The 23,137-nt window shown below is 41.4% G+C and overlaps 2 protein-coding genes across 3 annotated transcripts; both read right to left on the bottom strand.

The window, feature by feature from the left end:
• Window positions 1-2,035: 2,035 nt before the first annotated feature.
• LOC139929619 (uncharacterized) lies at window positions 2,036-8,978 on the bottom strand. The gene is made up of 3 exons (XM_071922568.2): window positions 8,853-8,978; window positions 5,441-5,506; window positions 2,036-3,424 (listed from the first exon to the last, which is right to left on the bottom strand). The coding sequence occupies exons 2-3, from the start codon at window positions 5,487-5,489 to the stop codon at window positions 2,304-2,306; spliced, it is 1,170 nt and encodes a 389-aa protein (XP_071778669.1). The 5' UTR covers window positions 5,490-5,506; window positions 8,853-8,978; the 3' UTR covers window positions 2,036-2,303.
• An 86-nt stretch (window positions 8,979-9,064) lies between these two features.
• LOC139929604 (TBC1 domain family member 24-like) lies at window positions 9,065-16,155 on the bottom strand. Of its 2 annotated transcripts, XR_013504313.1 has the most exons (12): window positions 15,925-16,155; window positions 15,221-15,435; window positions 14,835-15,096; window positions 14,533-14,649; window positions 13,717-14,133; window positions 12,960-13,199; window positions 12,511-12,666; window positions 11,651-11,714; window positions 11,376-11,474; window positions 10,820-11,114; window positions 9,623-10,532; window positions 9,065-9,592 (listed from the first exon to the last, which is right to left on the bottom strand). XR_013504313.1 is itself a non-coding variant. In XM_071922554.2 (11 exons), the coding sequence occupies exons 1-11, from the start codon at window positions 16,128-16,130 to the stop codon at window positions 10,354-10,356; spliced, it is 2,250 nt and encodes a 749-aa protein (XP_071778655.2). In that variant the 5' UTR covers window positions 16,131-16,155; the 3' UTR covers window positions 9,065-10,353. The 2 variants fall into 2 exon arrangements, 1 of the variants encoding a protein (XP_071778655.2); XM_071922554.2 differs by having other exon boundaries at window positions 9,065-10,532.
• Between the last annotated feature and the right edge of the window lie 6,982 nt (window positions 16,156-23,137).

The following is a 23,137-nucleotide window of genomic DNA, read 5'->3' as shown; positions in this document are numbered from 1 at the left end:
AATGCAAAGTTACAGACGCAACCTTTTGGCGAACCAGGTTGGTATTTCTCAAACAAACGTTACTTAGCAACAGTTGGGGGTCTGTTGGCCAATGCCATTGGTTGGTGAGACTTCCTGACAATTTCGTGCTGCCTTCACGTGCTTTCGGAAACACGATAACGTGTTATACGATGAGCGGGCATGAAAACTACACAAAGTTAAATACGACTGGTAATTTGTAATTGTCTTTAATAGCCCGGGGGCGTGTCTAGAAGGGAAAATGGCGGAGAAATTGGAAAGTATGAAAGGAGTCAGCGGCATTTTTAAAAGAGCAGTGCAAACAGTGAGATTGGTCATTTATAACTTAACACTGATATATCGTAGACTCCCGCAATTGATACTATATCTTCTTAATGTAATGTTATGTTATGTTAATGTATATAAGCATAATCCAGATACCGTTTTAGCACACAACAGGTGATGAAATCATCATCATGTCATACACAGACAAAAACAAATGTAATCGCAACAGCTCTTATATGAAATCAGTTTATTGGCGACTCAACTGTGTGTTTTCTTTAAAATGATCTTCTAGCAGGACTTAAATATTGTACCATCTCTATGCACATCTAGCTGCTTTTATGCAGACTGCAAGTTATGAGCATAACTGAAAATACATTTGAGCACAGCAATACTTGAATACTTATTTGATGATCTAGGATGCCTATTACAGTTAAGTACCATTTGTTTGTTGCAACTACTATCAGTAAACTTCAGCAGAATGCAATGTGTCTGGCTGTTAATAAACAGTGGGCTACCAAGTAAACAGATAGATCACAGATAAACCAATGGGTTAAATAATTATACCCTTGTATGTGGTATACAGCTCGGTATATTAAAAAAAAAAATGAAAGAATAAAAACTACCACTGTGTATTGTTGAGTCCATTTAAACAATAGCATCAAATCATATAGTTGCATTCATAACTGTCTGTCTACAAAATATCAATTGGAAAAAAAAAATTAAGGACCCCAGACAGTCCCACATTCACTTGAACCATTACAAACATGAAAACTGGAATGGTAGCTAATTTTATACTGCTCCATATGCAGTAAAGCAACTTGCTACTGACAGGGCTCCAGAGTGCCTCCATTTGGTCGTATTTGTGATTTTTCCAGCAGTGCCATTGAATTTCTTTCTTCACACCAATCACACCAGTGCCAGTGGCAAAATCCAATCAAGCCTCTGAAATTCTGGTTCATAATTTCCCAAGGGGAGGAAAAAATACTAAGGCTATGTTTTGTGTTTTACAAAGCAATTAAAGAACATAGGCTATTTATGATTAAGGCTAGTCCATTTTAGAAAGGCAGAGGTCCATTCCTCTCTATCCCATTCATAACTGCTGTCACTCTGCTCATTGGCTGCTCTCAGTAGGTAATGGTTTTCTGATGTATACAATTTGCCCAGATCATGCATTCAAGCTAGTATTTGCTAGCCTGAACTAAAATTCCAATAAACCAATAAAATTAAGATTAAGATTAACCCAATGCAGAAATCATTTACTTAAATATATTTCACTTTGGTGTAGTTCAAACGATAGCCTATGCATGCATGGTCCGAATGTAATGAAAAAGTGCGTGGAGGGGAGGGTTGAGGTTCCGCATGATTGGAGTGGGTGAAACGATGCTGACTATGACACTTCACCTGTTGTTGTTTGGTTGCATGTGAAGTAAATTTTTCAGGTCTGTCATAAGGCAGGCCAACTCTCCTTTGGTTGTCTGGGATAGACATTTTGGGTAAAAACAAATGAGTGAATTCACATCACAATATTAGTTTTAAACTCTTCAGCTCTAATAGCAAGCCAAAATCTGGTATAGAGAATGTGAACAGAGCTGTCCAACATAACCTAATTCAATATTTACTGGAGTACATGATCTATGTTTATCCAATTGATACAGCACAACAACATATTCAAGGCACCACATTCATTTTAATAGCTGACACATTTCAAGAGACAGCATATTAATTACTGGGTGTGAAGCAATCTCTGGACCAAAATATTGATGCCACAATATTGTCTGCTGGTGCCAATAACTAAAAATGTTGATGAAGGACAAGGTTAGTCTGGAGCCCTGTACTAATCATTCATTTCTTCACAAATATTTTGTTTACAATGAACAAAGCAAACAGCAAGGTGAAAAGTCACTCAGCTTCAGATTAGTCCTGACCTTAATGCAAAACAATGAGTGAATCTTATCTTGACTTTTGCTTCAGTAAAAGATGAAATGTTATCATCACTTCCCATAGGATTTAGTCTCTAGTTTTCAACAACTGGAACTCTCAGAGGGCCCTTCGAAACTTAACAAGTCTTTGGATGTGTCCATAGACATCTGTCTGTGTGTGTGCGTCCTCCGGTGTCTGCTAAGAGAGTGGCTCCACGAAAACCTGCGACCACAGGTGAGGCACAGGTAGGGTCTTTCTCCCGTGTGGGTGCGCTGATGCTTTGTCAGCGACTTGTACCGTGTGAAAGTCGCCCCGCACTCGTTGCAGATATACTTCTCCGACTTAACGTGGACATTCTGTTCGTGTTCTTTCATGTTGCCCAGCTGCGAGAAGCCTTTACCGCACACCGGGCAGAGGTGCGGTTTCTCTCCCGAGTGGGTCAGGCCGTGAATGTTCAAATCCTGTCGGGAATAGAACCCTTTCCCGCAGACGAGGCATTTGTACGGTCTTTCCCCGGTGTGGCTCCGCATGTGCCTCTTGAGCCCCTCCGAGCGGGAGAAGCAGCTGTCGCACAGGGTGCAGCTGAAAGGTTTCTCCCCCGTGTGCGAGCGGAAGTGCCGCCGGAGCTCCGACGCTTTGAAGAAGCACATGCCGCAGTCCGCGCAGCAGTGGGGCTTTTCCGGCTGCTCGTCGTGCGTCTTCTCGTGCGCCTTGCAGTGACCCGAGTCGGAGAATCGCTTGCCGCAGACCGAGCAGGGGAAAGGCTTCTCCCCGGTGTGCATCCGCTCGTGGCGGACGAGTTTGTTCAGTTTGCTGAACGTCTTCATGCAGTACGAACACTGATGGGGCACCTTGGGCTTCTTTGAGTGCGTGCGCTTGTGCCTCTCTAGCTTTGACGGCCTGTTGAACACTTTCCCGCAGTCGGGACAGGGGTGCTTGTTAGTCCTATTGTGGTTGTTCTGGTGTCGGATCAGCTTCTCCGGTTGTGTGAAACTCTTGTCACAATGGTCACACTGATGCAGGGTCTTGGGCTTCCTTGTGTGCACCGGTTTGTGCCTCTCCAGCTTCGATGGTCTGTCAAATATCTTACCACAGACGGAGCAGGGGTAGCACCTGTCTGAAATGCTGCTCTCTGGCTGTTTCGGGTTCTCAGATGCAGAGGGAGTTGGGACATCATTAGAGTCTGAGTCCGAGATAACCTTCACAACAACTTCGCCAGTACCTGAGAAACAATCAGATCCAAGAAAATTAGCTGAATGCAACTAAATGTGCCACTGCAAGTCTTTATTGAATGATTTGAGTGAAAGGTATGGCTAATATGCAGAACATAATGATAAGCTACTACCAATGGCTTGATAATACTATATTGTGATTCAAATAAAGTGAGCACACAGAGGAAACTCAAGTGGCAAGGCTTTTGGGGTTCCTTGATGGCTTTTCAGGGTGTCCGCAATAAAATAAGGAGTAGTTTAATTTCACAATTACTTAATTAATTAGATATTAGCATGAGAGAATGTGTAAGAATGACTGTAGTCATAGGCTTCATTCTCCTTACTAATATCACATCCCTTAGAGTATAGACAGACAATTCATTAGTAAAGCACATCTAACATTTTTCCTCAGACTGACCTCGCTGTGTATCTATTTGGGGATCCCTGATATAAAAAAAGTTTGGGAACCCCTGGGGTAGAGAGAACAGAGTTAGTGAAAGCCTAAGTCTACAACTTGACCTACTTAGGGTTAGTGGTAATTTTCTCTCATCTTAAATATCCAAACAATATCCATGACCTGTCCTTGCACCACTGAAAAGCATGGAGAATTGATATGGGTACATGACCTAAAAAAGATTACCCATCTTTCTCTGAATTAAGTGTGCAGAATTCTATCTTGGACCAGGACGAGACCAGGGCTGTAAGGTGAGAATACAAGTGTGGAGTCCAGTGGGACAAACATTTGGGCTTCAGTCCGTTTCATTACTTTATTGCTCAACATGGTTCATACTGTCTGCGAACTTAATGCAAACAAACATTTAACTCTACTCCATGTTTGACTAACATAAGACCATTCTTCCAAGACCCTGTTAAGTGAATGATGATTTTTTGTGTTCCTACATGATGTACCAAGCCATAAAAGGTTGTTAAAGGGGATAATAAAGGCCAAAAAGCTCACAAAAATCATGCATTTAGAAATTTGCTGTTAAACAGGCCAACGTTTTTCTCAATACTACTTGTAAATGCTCTATGGAGGAGGGTAGCTCACTCAACCTGCACCTGGCAGCAGTGCATTTTAATTGACATCTCTTAGCAACCTTGAGGTGCTGAGGTGGAGGCTTATTTCTAAGGCAACGCTTAGAAAGGCAAAGTTCAGTTAGTTCATCTTTACCGCAGATGAGCAGGCTGACAATACTTTCTGTAAAGAAGCGGATACCATTATGTAACACTACTACTACTCTACCATGTCTGCATCAATTGCTGTCAACGTTGTCACAGATGAAATGTGCATTCCCATAGTTAAAAATCATACATCATATACCTTCTTTGAATCGGTACCACGTCATGAATTGAGTTCTGATTTCCATTACAACCCAGGCTGCCAAGAACCTTGGTGTGATCCTAGCTTTAGTCACCTCCCATCTGAACTACTGCAACTCCTTCCTAGCCTGCCTCCCGTGGTCTTACACACCAGCCTGTACGCTGCATTCTGACACTACATTCCTCAACCTGGTCTCGACTCTTTACCCTCCTGGCTCCCCGATGTTGGAGTGACCTTCCCACTACAGTCAGAACAGCAGAGTCATTCCTCATCTTCCACCGTAGGCTGAAAACCCATCCAGAGCTGCCTCATGTCACTTTCTCCCCACTGAATGTTTTCCAACTTCTCCACTCCTCACTAATTCCTCCACAAATCCCTCCTATCTCTCCTTAGCTCTCATTATTTATTTTCTGAGCACTTCTCTCGTACATGATCATAATATGGTTATAGGAAATTTTAAAAGGCGTTATGGCTCTGACCCTGGCTCTCCTGGCTGCTTGTAATGTTGCCGTTCTCTGGATAAGAGTCTCAGCTAAATGCCTAAAAGGTAAATGCAAAATGTCATGGCTCACCATCAGTTGCCCAACCCCAATTATATGCATAACAAGGCATGCATGGATTGGCCATACAGCAGGCTTAATAAAGCTAGGAAAAGGCAAATGACTTATCACCCAGACATAAAATACAAAGAAGCATCAACACTTACTTTCCTCCGAGGATTCTGTTTTAAGGACAGATGCAGTGTCTGGGCCCATGATTCTTTGACTGTAGCCTATTTACACACACACACACACACACACACACACACACACACACACACACACACACACAGGGGAATTGGAAACACGTTAGTAGTGTGGAACAGTAATTCAGTGGTGCTCTTTTAAGACAGGGGTAACATGGTGAGAGGATTTAGAATGGGTAACTTAGCATTAGAAGTTGAATTATGCATCATTTCAGGACTAGGAGGTGCCTTCAGCCATTATGGTCCCACTCTCTGGAATTCTCTACCGTATGAACTAAGGTCTACTACAACAGCGTCTTCTTTTAAAAGCAGACCTAAAACATATCTTTTTTCACAAGCCTTGGGTTAGCTGAAAAGGATGTGGTTAACTGTGTGTGTGTGTGTGTGTGTGTGTGTGTGTGTGTGTGTATTTGATATGCTTACCATCATTTTGTTATGTTCTTTGTCCATTTGTTGCTTTTTATCCTGAAGCACATTGAGTCTACGCTTGGCGTATGAAATGTGCTATATAAATAAATTTGTCTTGACTTGACTAGGAGCTGATGCCATGAAGTAGAAGAGTGAAATACATGAAGATTATGTAGTTAAGGAAAGACACAGAAGAATGACGTGTTAAAGGATAAAGTTAAAGATTATTTTCAACCTGGGCCTTATTTTCCCATGGAAACTCAGACAGTGGAACCCAAAAGCACCCAAAACATGTCCTTTTCAACACAATAACACTCTGCAATGAGACCTGCCTACACCCGATATTTCAGTTATATTCATACTAATACAATCAACTTATAAAAAGCGAGCAATATCTGTTGCAATTCATTCATGGTTGATTTTAAATTCACAAATACAAATGATTTTGGATGTGGGTGTTCCAACTAGTTAAACACGTGAACATTTTCAAGTTGAAGCAACAAACTCTTATTTTCTGCCCTTTGCCTTTGATTTTATCTCTGTTTTACTTCCTAGTCTTGTTTTGCGTAAATCTTACAATATAGTACAGTCCTTACATGGTATAAACCATCCACCATCATACAGATTTACATCATTTTTCTTAAAGAAAAACGACATAAAAACAAACGAATACAAAACATTAATGCCACATCGCCACTATCGTTATATCAACTTTGTACTGTATATTTTGTCATGATAGAACAAATGAGCAAAAGAAAAACCAAAAAAATTAAATTAAATTTAAAAAAAATAAAATAAAAATACCACGTGATCAGATCCTATACATCACAGTAACCACTTGCATTATAAGAAGGATAAAGCCTTATTTAGTTCTTGGTCCTTTCAGTTGTCATCAAAAAGTAACCCCACACCGTGGTAAAAATATCCTCTCTCCCTGCAACTCTATAAGTCACCCTTTCATATGATGCCATGCGAAACATTAGTTCCATCCATTCATCAAAGGTAATAACAGTGGGTGACTTCCAATGTCTTAATGCAATTCTACATCCTGTTGTCGTGGCCATTCTACACCACAGTCTTTGGTATTTAGACAACCTATTATCTATCTATTATCTATCTATTATCTAATGTACCCGTTTCTTTATCACATCAGGTGTCACTATTTCTCAACTTAAGTTTTGACAAGTTACTGGGAGTCCAGTAACATCTATTTAAAATTTTAAACAAGATAAGTTGTGACTGTGCTTCCCAAGAGCATTTATACCACATGACTATTAGATTCTTCCATGTGTCTTCAGAAATATCTTCACATATATTGTTTTCCCAACTCAATTTTAAACCTTTCAACTTGGGTGCATGAGCATCTCTAATGGGTTCAACTGTTTTGAGTTTCTACTGGCCCAGTCAGATCGTATTGGAGAGCAGCGCTCCCTGCAAACTAGAGGTACATAGAATTAGAATCAATCGGCACGATGGCTAAATCTAGGAAAACAAGGACCAGGTTGAAAATAACTGGAAGTATCCTTGTAAAAGGATTACTGCTGCATTTCAGCATTCAGTTCAATTCTATGCACTATTGCTGCTCAGTACATACTAGGAAAAAAAAAGATTCACTACTGCCAGTGAGATGAGAGTCACACCAATCTGAGGTCTGTCAGACCCATAAACTCCATTAAGGACAAACTGGAGAAGGAGTAAAATATTCTCAATATAGGGGTACATTTTAAACTGATAGCACAACTAAAAAAACCACTTAGGATGAAAACAGTCAAAAAACATTATTAGAGTTCACAGGCAGCATACAGGTGTGGCACCTCAGATTGGTGACAGAGTTGTGAGGTCGAAGGAATAACATGTACAGTCTTAACTGAGTGAGACCTCAGGTTGCTCCTGCAGTGACCAAGGAGGTTTTACGCGAAGTTACAACTTTTCGAGTAACTTAACGTTTGCTTCCATCAATTCATACTCATTTACGTTACTATTCTCGGATATTTTCATCATCATGACAATCTGTTTGATAGCACTAACATCACTGTTATTAAAAGCTAACAAACAAAACGGCTAATGTTAGCTATCTAGCTGGCTGGCTTCAAACTTGTGCCTCAAACAGAAGTCTTCCTTGCCACAGGACACGGACTGAATCCCATAGCCGTCCCAAATAGTCACTACTTTCTGCATTAGCTTTAAATAATCTGCAGTTATTTTCCTCTGCTAACGTTAGCAGCAGAGCTCTTCAAACCAGCCCAAGTTAAGGTCTGCCCTGATACGTTCCACTTTCTCAACAGTTTGGTGTTGTCTTACTTATCGGCAAACGCATATAACGTTTCCTGGTATAAGCTAAATTTAATCATTTTACAAATCATTAGGGTCTTCTGGTGTGCTGGGCATTTGAACCATCCACCAAGCAGCACTTTATTTCAATAAAGTCTGAGTTTGTTATTCGGTCCGCGCAGCCTGTTTTCGCCCACCATGGTTTATTTTGGTGCAAGGGGACTGTGGGACTAATGCTAAAAGTTGCAATTCGGTGTATGGGACCAATGCCGAATTTTAGAGTGGCTCCTAAGCATTAAGAAATAATTATTTTTACTAGATATGCATCGTTTGTTGATAAGAAAGGCAACATAAACTGACAGATTTTAACTGAATTTAACTGAATGATCTCTCCCGGAACGTATTGTGGCTAAATTAAGGTTAGCTAGGTTGCGTTGCAGATATGACTTTACAAATTGAAGCTCAATAATTATGTTTAGCAGAGGAACACACGCGCGCGCGCGCGCACATACACACAAACAGTGAAAACACACACACCTAGCTAACTTAGCTAATGTGCTAGCTAGCTTAGCTTCTATGTTACCGATGGGGGAAGCGGTTGAATTCCACCTTTGTAGCTAATAATCCTTAAAAGCGAAGACAGCATCATCTTTTTTCCACAGCGTTACTTATTTTCGTATAATCATTATCGTACCTGTAAAGCTGGCAAGTCGCAGCGTGCTAACCGGGCTATAGGAGTCACATCGATGTTCGTTCTCCTTCCAGTGTTTGTCGGGCAGCGGTGCATCGCAGTCTGGCCTCCTGGACCATAGATGCTGCCTTCAGGTGCTGCTCGTAAGCTCGCCGGGTACATATAACCTGTCGGCGCATTTAAGTGCTTGTGGTTGGAAATAATAACAAAAGTAGTTTTTTTGGATGTTGTTTTATTTCAGACATCAAGCGGCACAGAGCTACTTTGTGCTGCAGCAGCAGAGTGAAGAGGAAACAATTGTGCATCAGGCATGTAAGTGACTTTTATTAAAAACAAAAATGTGTGACAACTAAAAGTTAAACGATGAGTGAACATAGAAACGTATAACAATACTAATTATTTACATCGGATACCAAACAATAATTTACAATAATAAAATAAATTACTTATACCTTGACACGGTTTCCATACTCTACACTAAATGTCATGTATGTATGTCATGTATCATGAAAAATGCAGACTTTCCCAGTTGTATTTACCCGTATTTACCAGTTCAACGTCGAAATTGCAATATTTCCGACAGCACTTTAAGGCAGCAAGGGTTTCATAAACCAGGGACCCAAAATGGGTCGGGAATCTATTTAAGGTAGGTCCCCATCGCCTGTGTCTCTGGGGCAAGTGAAAATAACTGTCTAATTTGGGTCAAATTGCGAGCGCGTGCACATTCGCTCGAGCGAGCACGCCTACACACACACACACACACACACACACACACACACACACACACACACGAAACATTGGGTCAGCTATTTCTTAATAGTAACACAGATGTCTGGGTAGACATATTCAACAAACTATAGTCTATTTAAAAACCACAGCAGAGTTGAACAGCTAGCACACACCATAAGCACACACACAGACGCACGCACGCATCATTTACATAATAGGAGTGATTACATTATCCAGATGGTGAACTCAGAGAGTGAGAGTGAATTCAATGACTTTGACATGATGTGTGTTCTTCAGGGGTTCAAAGGGTTCAGCTATATCAAATATCATTTTGCAATCTGGAAACTCATTTTGCTTTTGCCCCCGTTGCACATAGGCTACAGTAAAAGATGTAAAGTTGATCTGAATAGGGGATACATTATTAGACAAGAAGATATACCTGCAATGATCATGATATGATGGTGCATGCAGTTTAATTATTTTAATTATCAAATGCTGATGAATTGCAAAATGTCATAAGAAAATAGAAGAAAGAAAATTGAAAATAAATCATTAAAAAACTTGCATTCTCTACATTTTATATCAAGAATTTTTCCTTATATAAGAAAAGATGGATTCATCTAACAAGTCAACAAGTAAAATCTCACTCAAGTGCTCTATAACGTGCATAATGTGCATTTCGGACAATAAATATTTGAAAATTACACAAAAAATCAAGTCCAAGGAATCGATATCAAGAAAAACGGATTCAACCTTGACTACCAAGTTGTCTCCTTTACTGAGAGGAGGAGAAGCAGTGAGAGAAGGAAATGGAGTTCTGGACGCCCCATACTTCCAGGGACTGGATCTTGAACTGCCCCTTGCAGAGCGGGACGCTCTTGAACGTGTCACAGGGCTCAGTGTGTCCTCCCTCCAGGTCCTCCTGCAGGCAGAGAGCGTGGCCTCCGTCGCCACCTGAGGGAAGACACGCATCATCACAGCCGCTGTAAAGACGTCATGTCAGCACTGCATGCATACTGTCAACACTCCCCCTGCCTGCTGACATCACTACTAAGAATAAGTAACAGAGCGTGTAGTTCTGAAAAAACACCAGCCTCACAAACTCATGGTTATATGAGCAGTCTTTGTCCTCTATTCTATTCTATTCTATTCTATTCCATAGCACCCATTATAGACTGCACGCCTCTATACAAATGACCCAGTAAACAATCTCTGGCTTACATCACGCTATGTTCACTTACCGATAACGAGCCGACTGTCATTGCCCGCTATGAACCTGGAGGCTCCTTGTTCTTTAGGCCTCTTGGGTTCTTTGGCAGACATGGGCTCCTCTGAGGGGGCAGTGAAGGGGATGGTCAGGTAGCTGGGGTCCTGCGGGGTCCCAGCCGGACAGGTCAGGGTGGCGTTGGCGGCGGCTCCGACTGCCGTGGAGTCATCAGCGCCGGACAGCTGGGAGGCACGGGCCTGCTGAGGGGAAGCTGTCCTGGTCATGATGTTCACCATCGGCTGCTGGTAGCGCTCCATGCTGGGCCGCAGCTGAAAGAATAAGAGGATTTCTTGTTTGAGGGTCATTGCAGTTTTATTGGGAATCCTCTTAAACTGGCTCCACAGTGACATCTAGTCATCCTGGGGTTCAAATGTGCAAAATGCGCAACACAAACACTGCATTCCAGTGTTTAGCAGTGCATAGTGAATGATAAGGAATCAACTGACTTGAAGCATGTTTCAGCAAATTTGAATGTGACTGATCAGAGTTGAAGGAAAGCCCTTACTGATGAGGGACAGAATATTTCTCACCGTGAAAACAAAACTCTCCCCAGTTCCAAAATAAGTGAGTCCCTCCGAGTCATGCTTTCTTCTTTCTATCATATCTGTTGACAGGAAGGCACCGCACACCTGTGAAATGGGGAACCAAAAATATTTCACTACTGTACAGAAATTATTATACACACTTATCATCATCAACATCATGCAAGGAGAAGTTTGAGGTGTAATCAAGAGGGAAAGCACCCAACTGGTTAGCAGCAGTAATCAAATGCATCCCATTATTCAAATTTGTGATTTAACATTACCTCTTCATCCATAGTTTTGAGAATTAAGACTGCTGGTTCGTGTCCCTCCACATGAGAGTAGAATCTTTATGAGAAAAACATACCCATGTGATACATTATTAACATGCCACAAATTGACATCAGCCAGACAATGTCGTATTATTTGATGAGAAAACTCTGCATCATCTCTTTTGTATCTCACTAAGAGGAATCGGGTCAAACACTGGTCAGGATCAAAACTTGGTCAGGATCAAGTCTAAGAGCTGCTGCAGAGACATTTATTTAAGATCAGGGCAAGTCAGGGAAAAAAGAGACACTAGAATTGACTCTTTTTATAGTTATATACTTGGAGAATAAACAGTTGTCAGTAATGATCAGAATTCCTAGCGTTCTCTCCATTTTTGGAAAGAACACTTTCTATATGGAGCTCTGCTGTTTGGCTGAATGTGTTACAAGATAAACAAAAAACAACTAAATGACCTTTGTTGGGAGTTTCAAATTTCAACTTGAGATATTTCTCTACATAAACAACACCTCCCACCAATGAACTGCATGTCAGTTGGCTGTGAGACTCAAAGCAAACATGTTGATAGTGAAAACACTGTCTCTCTCTCTGTTATGTAACTGAACCTGAGGGTCAGTTTTTCACTGCTGGGAGATGCTGTCTTGTTGTTAAGCGGTTATTGATCCGTAGAGCTGGCCTCATTTTAGAAAGGCAAGTAAGAACAACCAGATTGAAAGATATGGAGGATTTGAATATATGGAGGAAACAATATCTATAGCCATAATTCATGCCTGCAAGGTAACATCTCATTAGCTTTAAGTGCCACAGATGCTTTCTCAGTGGAATTTGCTGAAAGTACTGAAAAACGGTTACTTACGAAGCCAGGCTTCTGCCATGTTCAGCCGTACTGAACAGCCTGATGGGGCTGAAAAGGGCAAAGCGCTCAGGTATCCAGGCCCAGACGACTCTCATCTCTGTCCCCGTCACAACGCTGGAGCTGAAGGTGCTGAAGTCCACCGTCTGGACCGACTGCCTGGAGGAACATCAAACAACAGCTATGATATGAGAATATGGGTTCAGATAGGAGAAATGTGAATTCTTTTTTTCAGTAATAACATCCACACATAGCCTGACAGCCTACTGTTCACAACTTTGACATTCCTTATGAAAAGCACAAGGTACACAGGCTTCAAGGGAGTGTGTCCAAATTACAGTTCCACCCCCCTGGAGCAGGTGAAGCTGCCCATATACACCACCTTAGGCCCAGTTTTGCCTACAAAAGTGCCTCTCACTGACTGCTTTGTAACATTGTCCCTTCTCACCCACCTCTTCTGGTGGATGTTGACGCCTTTTTGCATGAGCGAGCTCTTATTGGCGTTGAAGAGGAGGTTAAGCTCTCTCCGCGTGGCCATCTGAATGATGAAGGCCCTCTCCAGAAGCTTCTCGGCGGTGCAGTGGCGCGCTACGTTCTGCACAAAGCTCTTCATGTCTCTTCTGAAGTCCTCCACATCTGACACCCGCGATGACACAGATACCTTGTAGAGGCTGAGCAGAGCCAGGGCCACCCTAAAGAGGAGCATTGTTCAATGCTTTTATTGTGTTGTCTCTCATTCATGTGAAACTTATGGAAGAGTGTTAGGGCCATTGTGGATGAATTTTTGTTTTTATCGCAGCCGAGGGGGAGGTGTAATACTCGCCGAAAAAAATTCAGAAATTCTGAGATTAAAGTTCAAAATTTGTGAGAAAAAACACTCCGAAATTTGCAAGAAAAACATGCAGAAATTTGTAAGAAAAAAATAGAATTTCTCAGTTTTTTCAATAAATGAAATTTCTGACTTTAATCTCAGAAATTGCGAGTTTTTTCTCACAGATTTCTGAGGGGGTTTTTTCTCGCTAATTTCTCACTCATTTCACCTACAATGGCCCTAATACTCTTCCGTAGAAACTTGCATAAGTGATGATAATTTCATAAGATATTATACATTCATAGAGTTTTTGTTTACATGTGCAAATGCTTGACCTAGTGCCCAAAGATCAAGCAAAAAATTCCCGACGAGGATCAATGAAACATTATACAACGAACCTGTAGAGGACCTTGTAGCCCTCCGACAGGTAGACATCCAGCACTCGAATGGCGTAGGTGAACGGAAGGTCAGCAAAGATCCACATGATCCAGTCGGAGTAGAACTCAAACAGGTTCTGGTGAGAGCTGGCGATCAGCTTGCGGATGCCGCGGCAGTACTTGTTAGCCAGGTCTCCGAAGGTCATGCAGGAGGCGCGGTAGGTAAGGAAGGTCTGGTCGATGTACCGCTTGCTGGGGTCTTCGTAGGAAATCAGCCGGCTGACGCTGTGGAAACACTCTGCCTCATCCTCGCTGAAGTGGAGGATGAGGGAGACCAGGGCAGGCAGGATGGGGCAGAAGTTCATGTCTGGGAAGTACTTGCTGAGGCAAAGAAGGATCTTTCTGACGGAGTTCAGGCCGGCTTTGTTGAGACAGTACCTGGATATGGGAAGAGGAAGCAATATCTCACTCATGCTGCAATCTAGTGCATCATATACTCACTGAAATAACACATTTTCTATTCTTCAAGCTGCACTAGGCAAGATTTTGATGTAAAAATACACCTGTCTTATCAGTCCAAATCAGTACAAATTGGGGCTACAACAGAGAACTCTTGCCATTTGACCTTGACCTTATTTTCCCATCATTTTCCATCATACTGATCAATTCTGACCTAACAGTATAGGCCTATTAAACTTCTAAGATTTCACTGGCCAGTATAGTCACATACACTGAAGCAGTTACAATGTCATTTTTTCAGGGTACCTCCATATTATTTCTAGTTTTCCATATGGCATGTGATACAGGATATATGAAAAACAGTCCCACAGGCAGTACCTGGGTATTTCTCCACCCTCCATGTATTCCGGGACGAGGTGGGTGCTGATTTTCTGTTCTCCAAAGAGCTTCTTGGCAACATCGTAGTAGACGTCTCTGTCTGGAGCGGCGGACCTGCTGCAGAGTTCAATTCACATTCAGATCATTTGATTAAGTGGATTTTTGTCAAATTTACAGTGAAAGTTCAGTGAAGTCTTCAGAAGGATCATGTCCATTCCTCAACAAATGAACTACAGATTTTTCGACAGATTTTTCAAATTGTGATGAGATTCAATTCAAAGTGACTTGACACGGATCTTCACCTGGAATAGATGCCATGGATGATGTGATAGTAAGCCTTGGCCCTCAGCGTGTGGGGCGTGGCCCAGAAACCCTCGCGGCCCATCGTCTTCATCTCCTGGTGATCGCTCTTCAGGAACCGCTGGTATCTCTCCGCCGCCTCGGGGTCAATCTTCTCCCAGTCCACAAACTGCCCATACTTCATGCCTGAGCTGGAGCTGATCTCCCAGTTGTCGGACTCAGAGATGGTTATCATGGACACTGACTTCAGGCTGCCTTTACTGCCTGAACACAGAGAGAGTAGCGGTTGTGTTTTAACTGGAAGTAGTAGCATGCTGAATACATTGTGCATGAGTAGTTCCTCTTTCCGACAGAGTAAACATAGTCTGAAATTTTCAAAAATCATTACCGTTGAGTTCTCTGGAGGGCGAGTGCCTGTTGGATTTTGACTTGGACTTCTTGGAGGTGAGCCGAGTCATCACCCCATCCCCTTCCCTCTTGTCCTTTTTGGTCGCCTCGTACCGCAGCAGGGAGCTGGCCCTCGGCTGCTGGCCGTTGGACCTGCTGATGTTTTGCTCTGCGTCGTCGGAGTGAAGCTCTGACGTCTCATAACTGTAAAAGGACCTGGAGACCAGTTGGTTCAGTATCAGATTCTTGCTTCTTTTCAATCCCTTTCTTTGTTTCGTGAAGGTTCTGTCATCCAAATTTGTTACAGCTTAACTTAACATAGTACATCTACATACCTATGAGTTATGATGTATGGAAGAGTATTAGGGCCTTTGTAGGTGAAATTTTGGAATTTGTGAGAAAAAAAACTCAGAAATTTGCAAGAGAAAAGAATAAGACAATTGTGAGACAAAACATTTTTTCTTGCAAATTTCTGACTTTAATCTCAGCAAAAAACTCAAAAATTTGCAAGAAAAAAACTCTGAAAAAAAAAAAAACTGAGTTTTTTCTCTGAATATTACCCCCCTCCTGCCGGCTGCAGTAAAAAACAAAATTCACCTACAATAGCCATCTGACATAATTAATTCCTGGCCAGTAACAAATCTGGACACGAGAACAAGTAACACTGCAAAGAGGAAAGCCTTTAGTCTGGAGCAGAACACATACCTGGAGCGAGGCCTCAGGAAGCTCTCCTCTGTGTGTGTCTGCAGGCCGTAGTTCTTGGCGTCCTCTGGGCTGTAATAGGAGTGAGACCTCTGCCTGCTCCTGCTTCCTGCTGCAGAGCTCAGGTCTTGGTCAGCGCTTGTGTCCATTGAGTCTAAATTCATGGTCCCACAGTTGGAGAACTCTGGCGTTCTCGACACATCAATCATGATAACTCTGGGATGTAAAGCGTCTCCTCTGTCTCACTGTTTACTAGCCGAGCGCTGTGAGGATGAGGGTTTTATACAAGGCTGTGGGCTGCGGTCATGTGAGTGGAGCACAGTGGTACGGTTTGTTTGTGGTGATTTCAGGTGTTGCAAGTGGAAAATTCCACTGTTGTTCTTGTCCCCTACTCAACATGGCAACATGAAGTGTCTCCTTCTCCGAATTAAGTCACCTATCTCTGGAAATCTTCCAAATTGTCACTATAAACAGAACCAAAACACAGTGAATAAAAATATCCAAATCACATGACACATTACCAGCATTATTCCAAACACATGATTTGTCCTTCAAAGAGCCCTCCTCATTGACATGTATGTACACTACTGTACACTACATGTTAACAGCTGAACTTATATTATATGTAATTACACATATATACGTAAACACACATACAGAATATATAAGTGTGTGAGTGTGTGTTTGTGTGTGTGGTGGTGGGAGAGGGGTATTTTACATTGTTTGTAAAATACACACACACAGTATATACATATATATATACAGTATATCTGAAACATTAAATTGATTTAAATAAAAATAAACAAAACATTTTTTATAATAATAATAATAATAATAATAATAATGAATGGTAACATTTCCACTTTGTTCATCACTACTGCACTCCACACATTGCTGTATCTATTTTAAATGGTTTCAGAGGTCATTAACTAGACAACTTCACAATACTTTCACTATTCATTCCAGCGGTTCTGTGAAACCGCTTCATGCGTAGCGCTGAAATGCCAGATGAGTCTATTCCAAGAATTCTACCAAATGTTATTATTCCACACAACAGGTGTATGTTTTGATCTAAACACAACTGTTGTTTGGCTATGAAACAGAAAACCTCTACAAGTACCTTATCTCATATGTGGGCTCCACATGTAATGGAGTGGAAAAACAAACTCTTTAGCCCCTTGAGTGAAGAAATGTACTTTTATGGGCATGCCTTTCTTCCTACACTGAGACTCCCTTGAAGGCAGAGACAACACACATGCTTGTGCTTACAAATTGTGAGTGTCAGAGTATTATATATAGCTGGAGACATTATGTACAATCACCTGTCTCAACTGGCTTGTAATGGAATAAATATGATAGCACTGTGAAATCTATGGGAACCCAACCTAAATTTGTCCTCCCATGGCTTCATAGTGTGGTTTTCTGTATTAAACTGCCTAATCATTTGGTAAATGTATTACTGTTTATTGTGACACCACTTTAGGCCCATACTCCTCATCCTCATCTGCCTGCTATGCTTCCCTCTCACTCAGGGAAACTCTAACTCACTGCTTCCCTACTTCCCTACTGCTTTGCCTGACATTTGCATTTCACTTGGCACTGTAAATTCCCTTCCTATTGGAGAGAGGGAATTGTGGCTGCATGCCCAGGTTGTAAACAGTCACAGTAAACATATGAATTATTTTAACGACTGACACCCAATACTGTAAACTTGATTATTGAGTTCAAGTCTCCTGGCAGATGCTGCGGGCCACAGCTGATTATGAATCATTAACGAGGTATTAATCATTACTGTGATTGGACAACAGTTGTTACGTTTTTTCAGAGCTGAAAGGTGATGTTGATGTTTAGCAAGGTCTGTAATAGTGGCTCTGTAAAACTATGGGAGTGGTTTTAGGCATTGTTTTGATCTGATTTTCTCATCCAGGGCATGTGTATGTGTATTATGACAAATATTATTCAGAGTGATCATCCTGGTCCTCCATCACTATGATGGTGGTGGAATATGTTCTCCCATGATCAAAAATAAAGAGAAGTTATCTTTATTGCATGTACTTGCTGTTTGGGAAGAATCATAGATAGTGATAGGTATAGAAACTCTGTGGGATCGGCTACTTCTTTTCCTTTCCCAGCAGTAGTTGTAGTTGTAGTTGTGATAGTGCAAATGTGCTTTGGATTTTGTATATTTCGGGGATTGCAAGCACATGTGGTCAACCATCTGATGCACCAGCCAGACTGAGCCACAATCAAACTCAACAGCAAGTAATCACAATCACTTTCACCAATTGAGTACAGAACAAAAAATTACCTTGGTATGAGATACTGAAATATGAGAGAGAAGAGAATCTTAGGGAACAAAATACAGAGAAATTTGGACTCAGGTCAGCCCAGATTCATATTGCTATTTCTTCTGTTGATTGATGTACTGTAAATAAGAAAGATAACCAATAATTAAAAAGGTATGAAAAGGAATGGCAACTGTGAATGCAAGCATAAAACAGTGCTGCAGAAGGTCAATGAGAAAGTGGAGAGGGAGAGACTGAACACTGAATCATAAATTGACCTCACCAGCACTCTCACCAGTGAAGCGATGCAGGTTTGGCTTGAAAGAATGGAGACGTAGATTGCACCTGTCAAGACTGAGACTCAAACAGTCTGCCAGCACCAGCCTGACACCCTCACAAAGATGGAAGGAGTAAAACAAGGTTATGCAAAGGACAATTGTGCAACAGAGAAAAAACAGAGAAAGAGAAGAAAATACAGAGAAGGATTGTCACTGAAATATACAGCCGGGTAAATGAAGATCCTGTCCAAGAGGCCCGCTCCAGCATCACAAGAGTTTACAAAACCTGCTCCATTCTCAACAATAGAATGCGAGAAAGACCTTGCTATAAATTCAGCAATAGAGTGCAAAACAGAGATCGCTGACTATTTAATTGTTTAACAATTTCTTCAATTTGAACCCAAGGATGTGGCCATTCCAATTAAATATACCTTTTGGTGTCAATCTGTTTTTCTTTAGAAGTAAACCATTTATATATTTATTGTTACATTACTTGTCAAGTAGAAAGATTCTGTCTAAGCTGATATTGAGTTTCCTTATGAAATGTTCTCCAATGGAAAGGTGGTTTACAACTGACTGAAAGACTCCTGAGGGGATTGCATTCCTCACAGATTCTATTTCTTTAAAAGTCAGTGGGAAATTATACACATTCATAAAATGACTGAATGTGTTAAAATCAATGCTGGCAGTGTTTATGAGTCCAATCAACACTTATTAACACTGGAAAATGCCCAAATAACAAAGTGTCCTGTTCACCAGGAACCCAAAAAGCAAAAGCAAACCCATTACGTTTAACATTTCAGTACAGCAGGATTTGGATAAAACACACCGCCAAGGTTCAAAGAGGAAATATCATACTCAATCACCAGAAAGCCCCCTGCACTTGGCATGGCACATCATCCTGAACGGTTAAGTTCACCTGTCAAACCACTGCTGATCATCACATATGACTGCAAACAATTTAGAACAAAGCAATAAAAAATGAACCCCAGACTCCCATTCTCCACCAGGAACCACTACATCCCTAATACTGCAGGAATTTAAACTGGGTTGGTGAATTTCCAAGATGTCCACTGATTCCACGTGTTTGGTGAGACATGACATGAGTATTCTAACAAATAATTTTCCAGTGTGGCTGAGGAGGCTGATCATAGTGAGTGCAGTCGTCCATGGTGAGGTCAAGTGGCCGCTGGTGAGAAAGGAGGTGAAGAGGTTACAAAGGTGATGGAGGTTGGTCATAGGTGCTTGTTTGATCTTTGTTGTGTCAATGGTGTTTTCTCCAGGCTCTTTTTAGGTGAGTTTGGAGGGCAAAGGTCACGGCACTGTAGGTGCTGAGTCTTCCTCTTTTTCCAGGTCACTTGTTTGTTGAGAGGGGTGACATGGACCTTTGGGAGCAGGTTGGCATTGGAAGAGTTTCTAGACTTTCTTATTTTGCTTCACGGTTTTCTATTTCCTTGAGTACAATACCATTGTGGTTGGTGGGTTTGCAGTTAATATACAGTAAGTGTGTTTTGTATGAGCATCTTCCATTCTCAGGGTGTGACTGCAGTTGGAGGTGGCAGACAACTTCAGAGGCGCTGCTGTTTACGGGGGTCAGTTTACACTGACTACTGTGAGGGAATGTTGGACTGGATTTTCAGCTTGGCTGTCATACATTTGTACCCTTTCAGTTCTTCTGTTGTAAGATTAAGAATAATTTCATAACATACTAAGATTAATATCAGTTGTTTTGTTAAAAAGTGCTGAGACCAAGGGGCATCCTGGTGGTTCAGTTATACCATGTATCTGCAACATCCTGGGATTGAATCCATGTAGTGACCGTTGTTGCATGTTATCCCCCTCTTTCTATTGTATTTTTCCTGTCTCTTGGCACTGTGAAAAAAAATGCTCTGGAAAGCAGCATTTCATTCATGTTTTTATGAACCACTAGAAGACAAGTGTCTTGGTCCACATGCGCCCTCTCACCCCCTGAGTCCCCCTCCTTTTTTTATTTATTTATTTATTTATTTTTACTGTATTACCTGCTGCTTACAATTGCTGTAAGTCACAAATTGCTGATGATTGTTACCCCTGCTTCATATACAATTCTTACCTTTGGTAGAATATTTTGGAATTTGTAAGAAAATGTTGCACACCTCTTTCCACAAGACCAATAAAACTACTTGGACTACTTTTACATCAGTGTACACATACGTCTGAGGCAGTGATGTGATTTTGCTAGGCCATTTGCAATACATAGTGAAAGTTTATGTGCACAGGACTTGGTATTTTAATGAATGGTAGAGCAAAAAACAATTGGACACATTATAATTATGGCTCATATATAATGTCTTTTGTTAAATGAAACTAACCCATCAGCATGTCATCCCCAGTGATTCAGTGGTAAATGAGAAGGTGGGTAAAGTATGACCTCCGGTGGGTGATTTTCAAAGGACAAACAACCACCAACATGAACAAAAATCATGTATATTCTCAGAAAAGCATCAATTTATGATTATTTTCCTTATAATATCCTATCAATGTATAACTTATATCAGTTTGTTGCTATTTACTATCATGTGCAGTATAACTTTACGGCATAAAGACTTATGTCAGCCTAAAAAGATAAATTCTATTCTGCTGATAAAAAGGTGGGTAAACTGGGTTCAGATGCCTTTACCCTCCACTACACCCCTGGTCCTCCTTTTATCACTTTGCATAAAAATGCATTTCCAAGTACTAGAAGAATGTGCGACAAGACTGATTTACCATTTCTGTAGATGGAAATAGGATTTCAGTAAGAACACTTGAAAGCAGCATTAGTTGTTGTTATTAATATTAAACAGAAATAGCTGGCTGTAATAATTCTACTAGATTTCCATTATCTGTATGGTTTGATGCGCAGTATGTTCTGGAAAAGAGGAATTCTATACCTGAAAAGTTGACTTGAAGATTAATAACTTCAGAAAAATCAAGTTATCCCCTCGGATACTGTATGATAGTAGGTAAGATTAAAGTGAGCTAACAAATGGCCTAAAACAGTGAGTGCAAGTCAAAGATGTTTTACACATAAAAAATAGGATCTTAATACAAATTCCAAATGTGTTTTTAATCATGTTTAGTTTATAAAATATATAATCATATTTAGTTTACTGGAGTCTGAGCTTCATCTGATGAATCATAATGCAGCTGACAGAATGCAGCAGAGTTCATAGAATTCAGAATGTCAGTGTCATAAAGACAGACTGACCTGAAGACAGATGCAGACTCACAGTTTCATCTCTGATCGCTGTTCACCTGCAAACTGAGACAGAAAACTCACGTTGCATTCATTTGGAGAAACATCAACAACAACATTTGCCTTTTAGAAAGGAAACCATGGAGAGTGATTCCCATCTTGGTAAGCCACATGTATTTATAATTTTATTATTTAACAGGAAAAGATTAGTAGAGGATTTTGCTGAACAGACAAACAAGAGACAGTCAGGATAGACTAGTTGTTCGTGTTGAAGGATTTACATTTGTGTCCAGTTCTTCCTTAGCTGTATTCACATTGTAAACTCACAGTTAGTTTGATGAAGCTATGATGAAGCATGTTGACCTTGAATGAAGCTACATCAGGTGGCCTTATGGTTATTTGTTTCATTAAGATGTTGCCATTGCATTTCTTTCAGCATCAATGCAAATGGTCGCTCGACTCAATGCCCTTAATGACGATCGCCATGAAAACATCAACTGCATGTTTGCGAAAGTCCTGAAGAAGGAGCGTTACCTTTATGCTGAAGCCTCTAGTTTCTCTGGAGGTCCTGCTGAGCTCGACTGTGACCTTTCACCTCAGTCTGCTGTTGGTCTCGGCTTCAAACCTGCTTCTGGATTTGAGAGCCTCAATATATGGGAACCAATAGCCAGCACAGCTTCAAGAGCATACAAACTGCTCTTGGATATGGACAAAGGAGACCTTCCTCCCTCAAAGAAAGAGTCTCCTGTCATGATCAAGGAAAATACTGGAGCATCTATCCACCCAGCTCAGCTTGTTGAGTCTCAATCCAACCTGATCCGCCTTGTTGAGGCTCCAGTGACTGATGACATCACAATCATTGAGAGACTGAGTCAGCTTCAGCGCTCCCCCTTTGGTTTTGACGATGACTACCACCTGGAGGCAGTTGGACAGAGATACCTCTATGCTCCCCCAGGTGACTCATCTGGATTTGTGGCTGACTGCTGCTCACCCTGTGGATCCACTCTGGGCTGCCTGGATGAGTGGGAGCCACTAGTCAAATCCCACTGTGACTTGGAGAAGGAGGGATTTGGTGAGGAGCTCCTCTATGCTTCATCACATCTCTCTAGATTTGTGCTGGACTGCTCCCCACAGCTGGCCAAATGGGAACCTGTTGTCAGCAGCACTGATTCTCACCTGATGCAGTTCCTCTCTCTCCTCCTGGAGAAGGAGGAAGTTGATCAAAAGCACATGAATGCTTCCTCATCAGTGACTTCTACATTTATACCTGCCTGCGCTGCACACCATGCCCCTACTCAAGATAACCTTGATGAATGGGAACCAATCATCAAAGCTGATTCTAAACTGATGCTGTTCCTCCAGGACTTGGAGAAGGAGGAAGAACAATGTCCTTTTATCACTGCCGCTGCTGAAAACTCTGTGACTGTCCTGCATCA

The sequence above is a fragment of the Centroberyx gerrardi genome, chromosome 3, assembly GCF_048128805.1.
Source record: "Centroberyx gerrardi isolate f3 chromosome 3, fCenGer3.hap1.cur.20231027, whole genome shotgun sequence".
Taxonomy (NCBI): domain Eukaryota; kingdom Metazoa; phylum Chordata; class Actinopteri; order Beryciformes; family Berycidae; genus Centroberyx; species Centroberyx gerrardi.
Note: the sequence above shows the minus strand (reverse complement) of the source record. Positions and strands in the feature narration are given on the sequence as shown.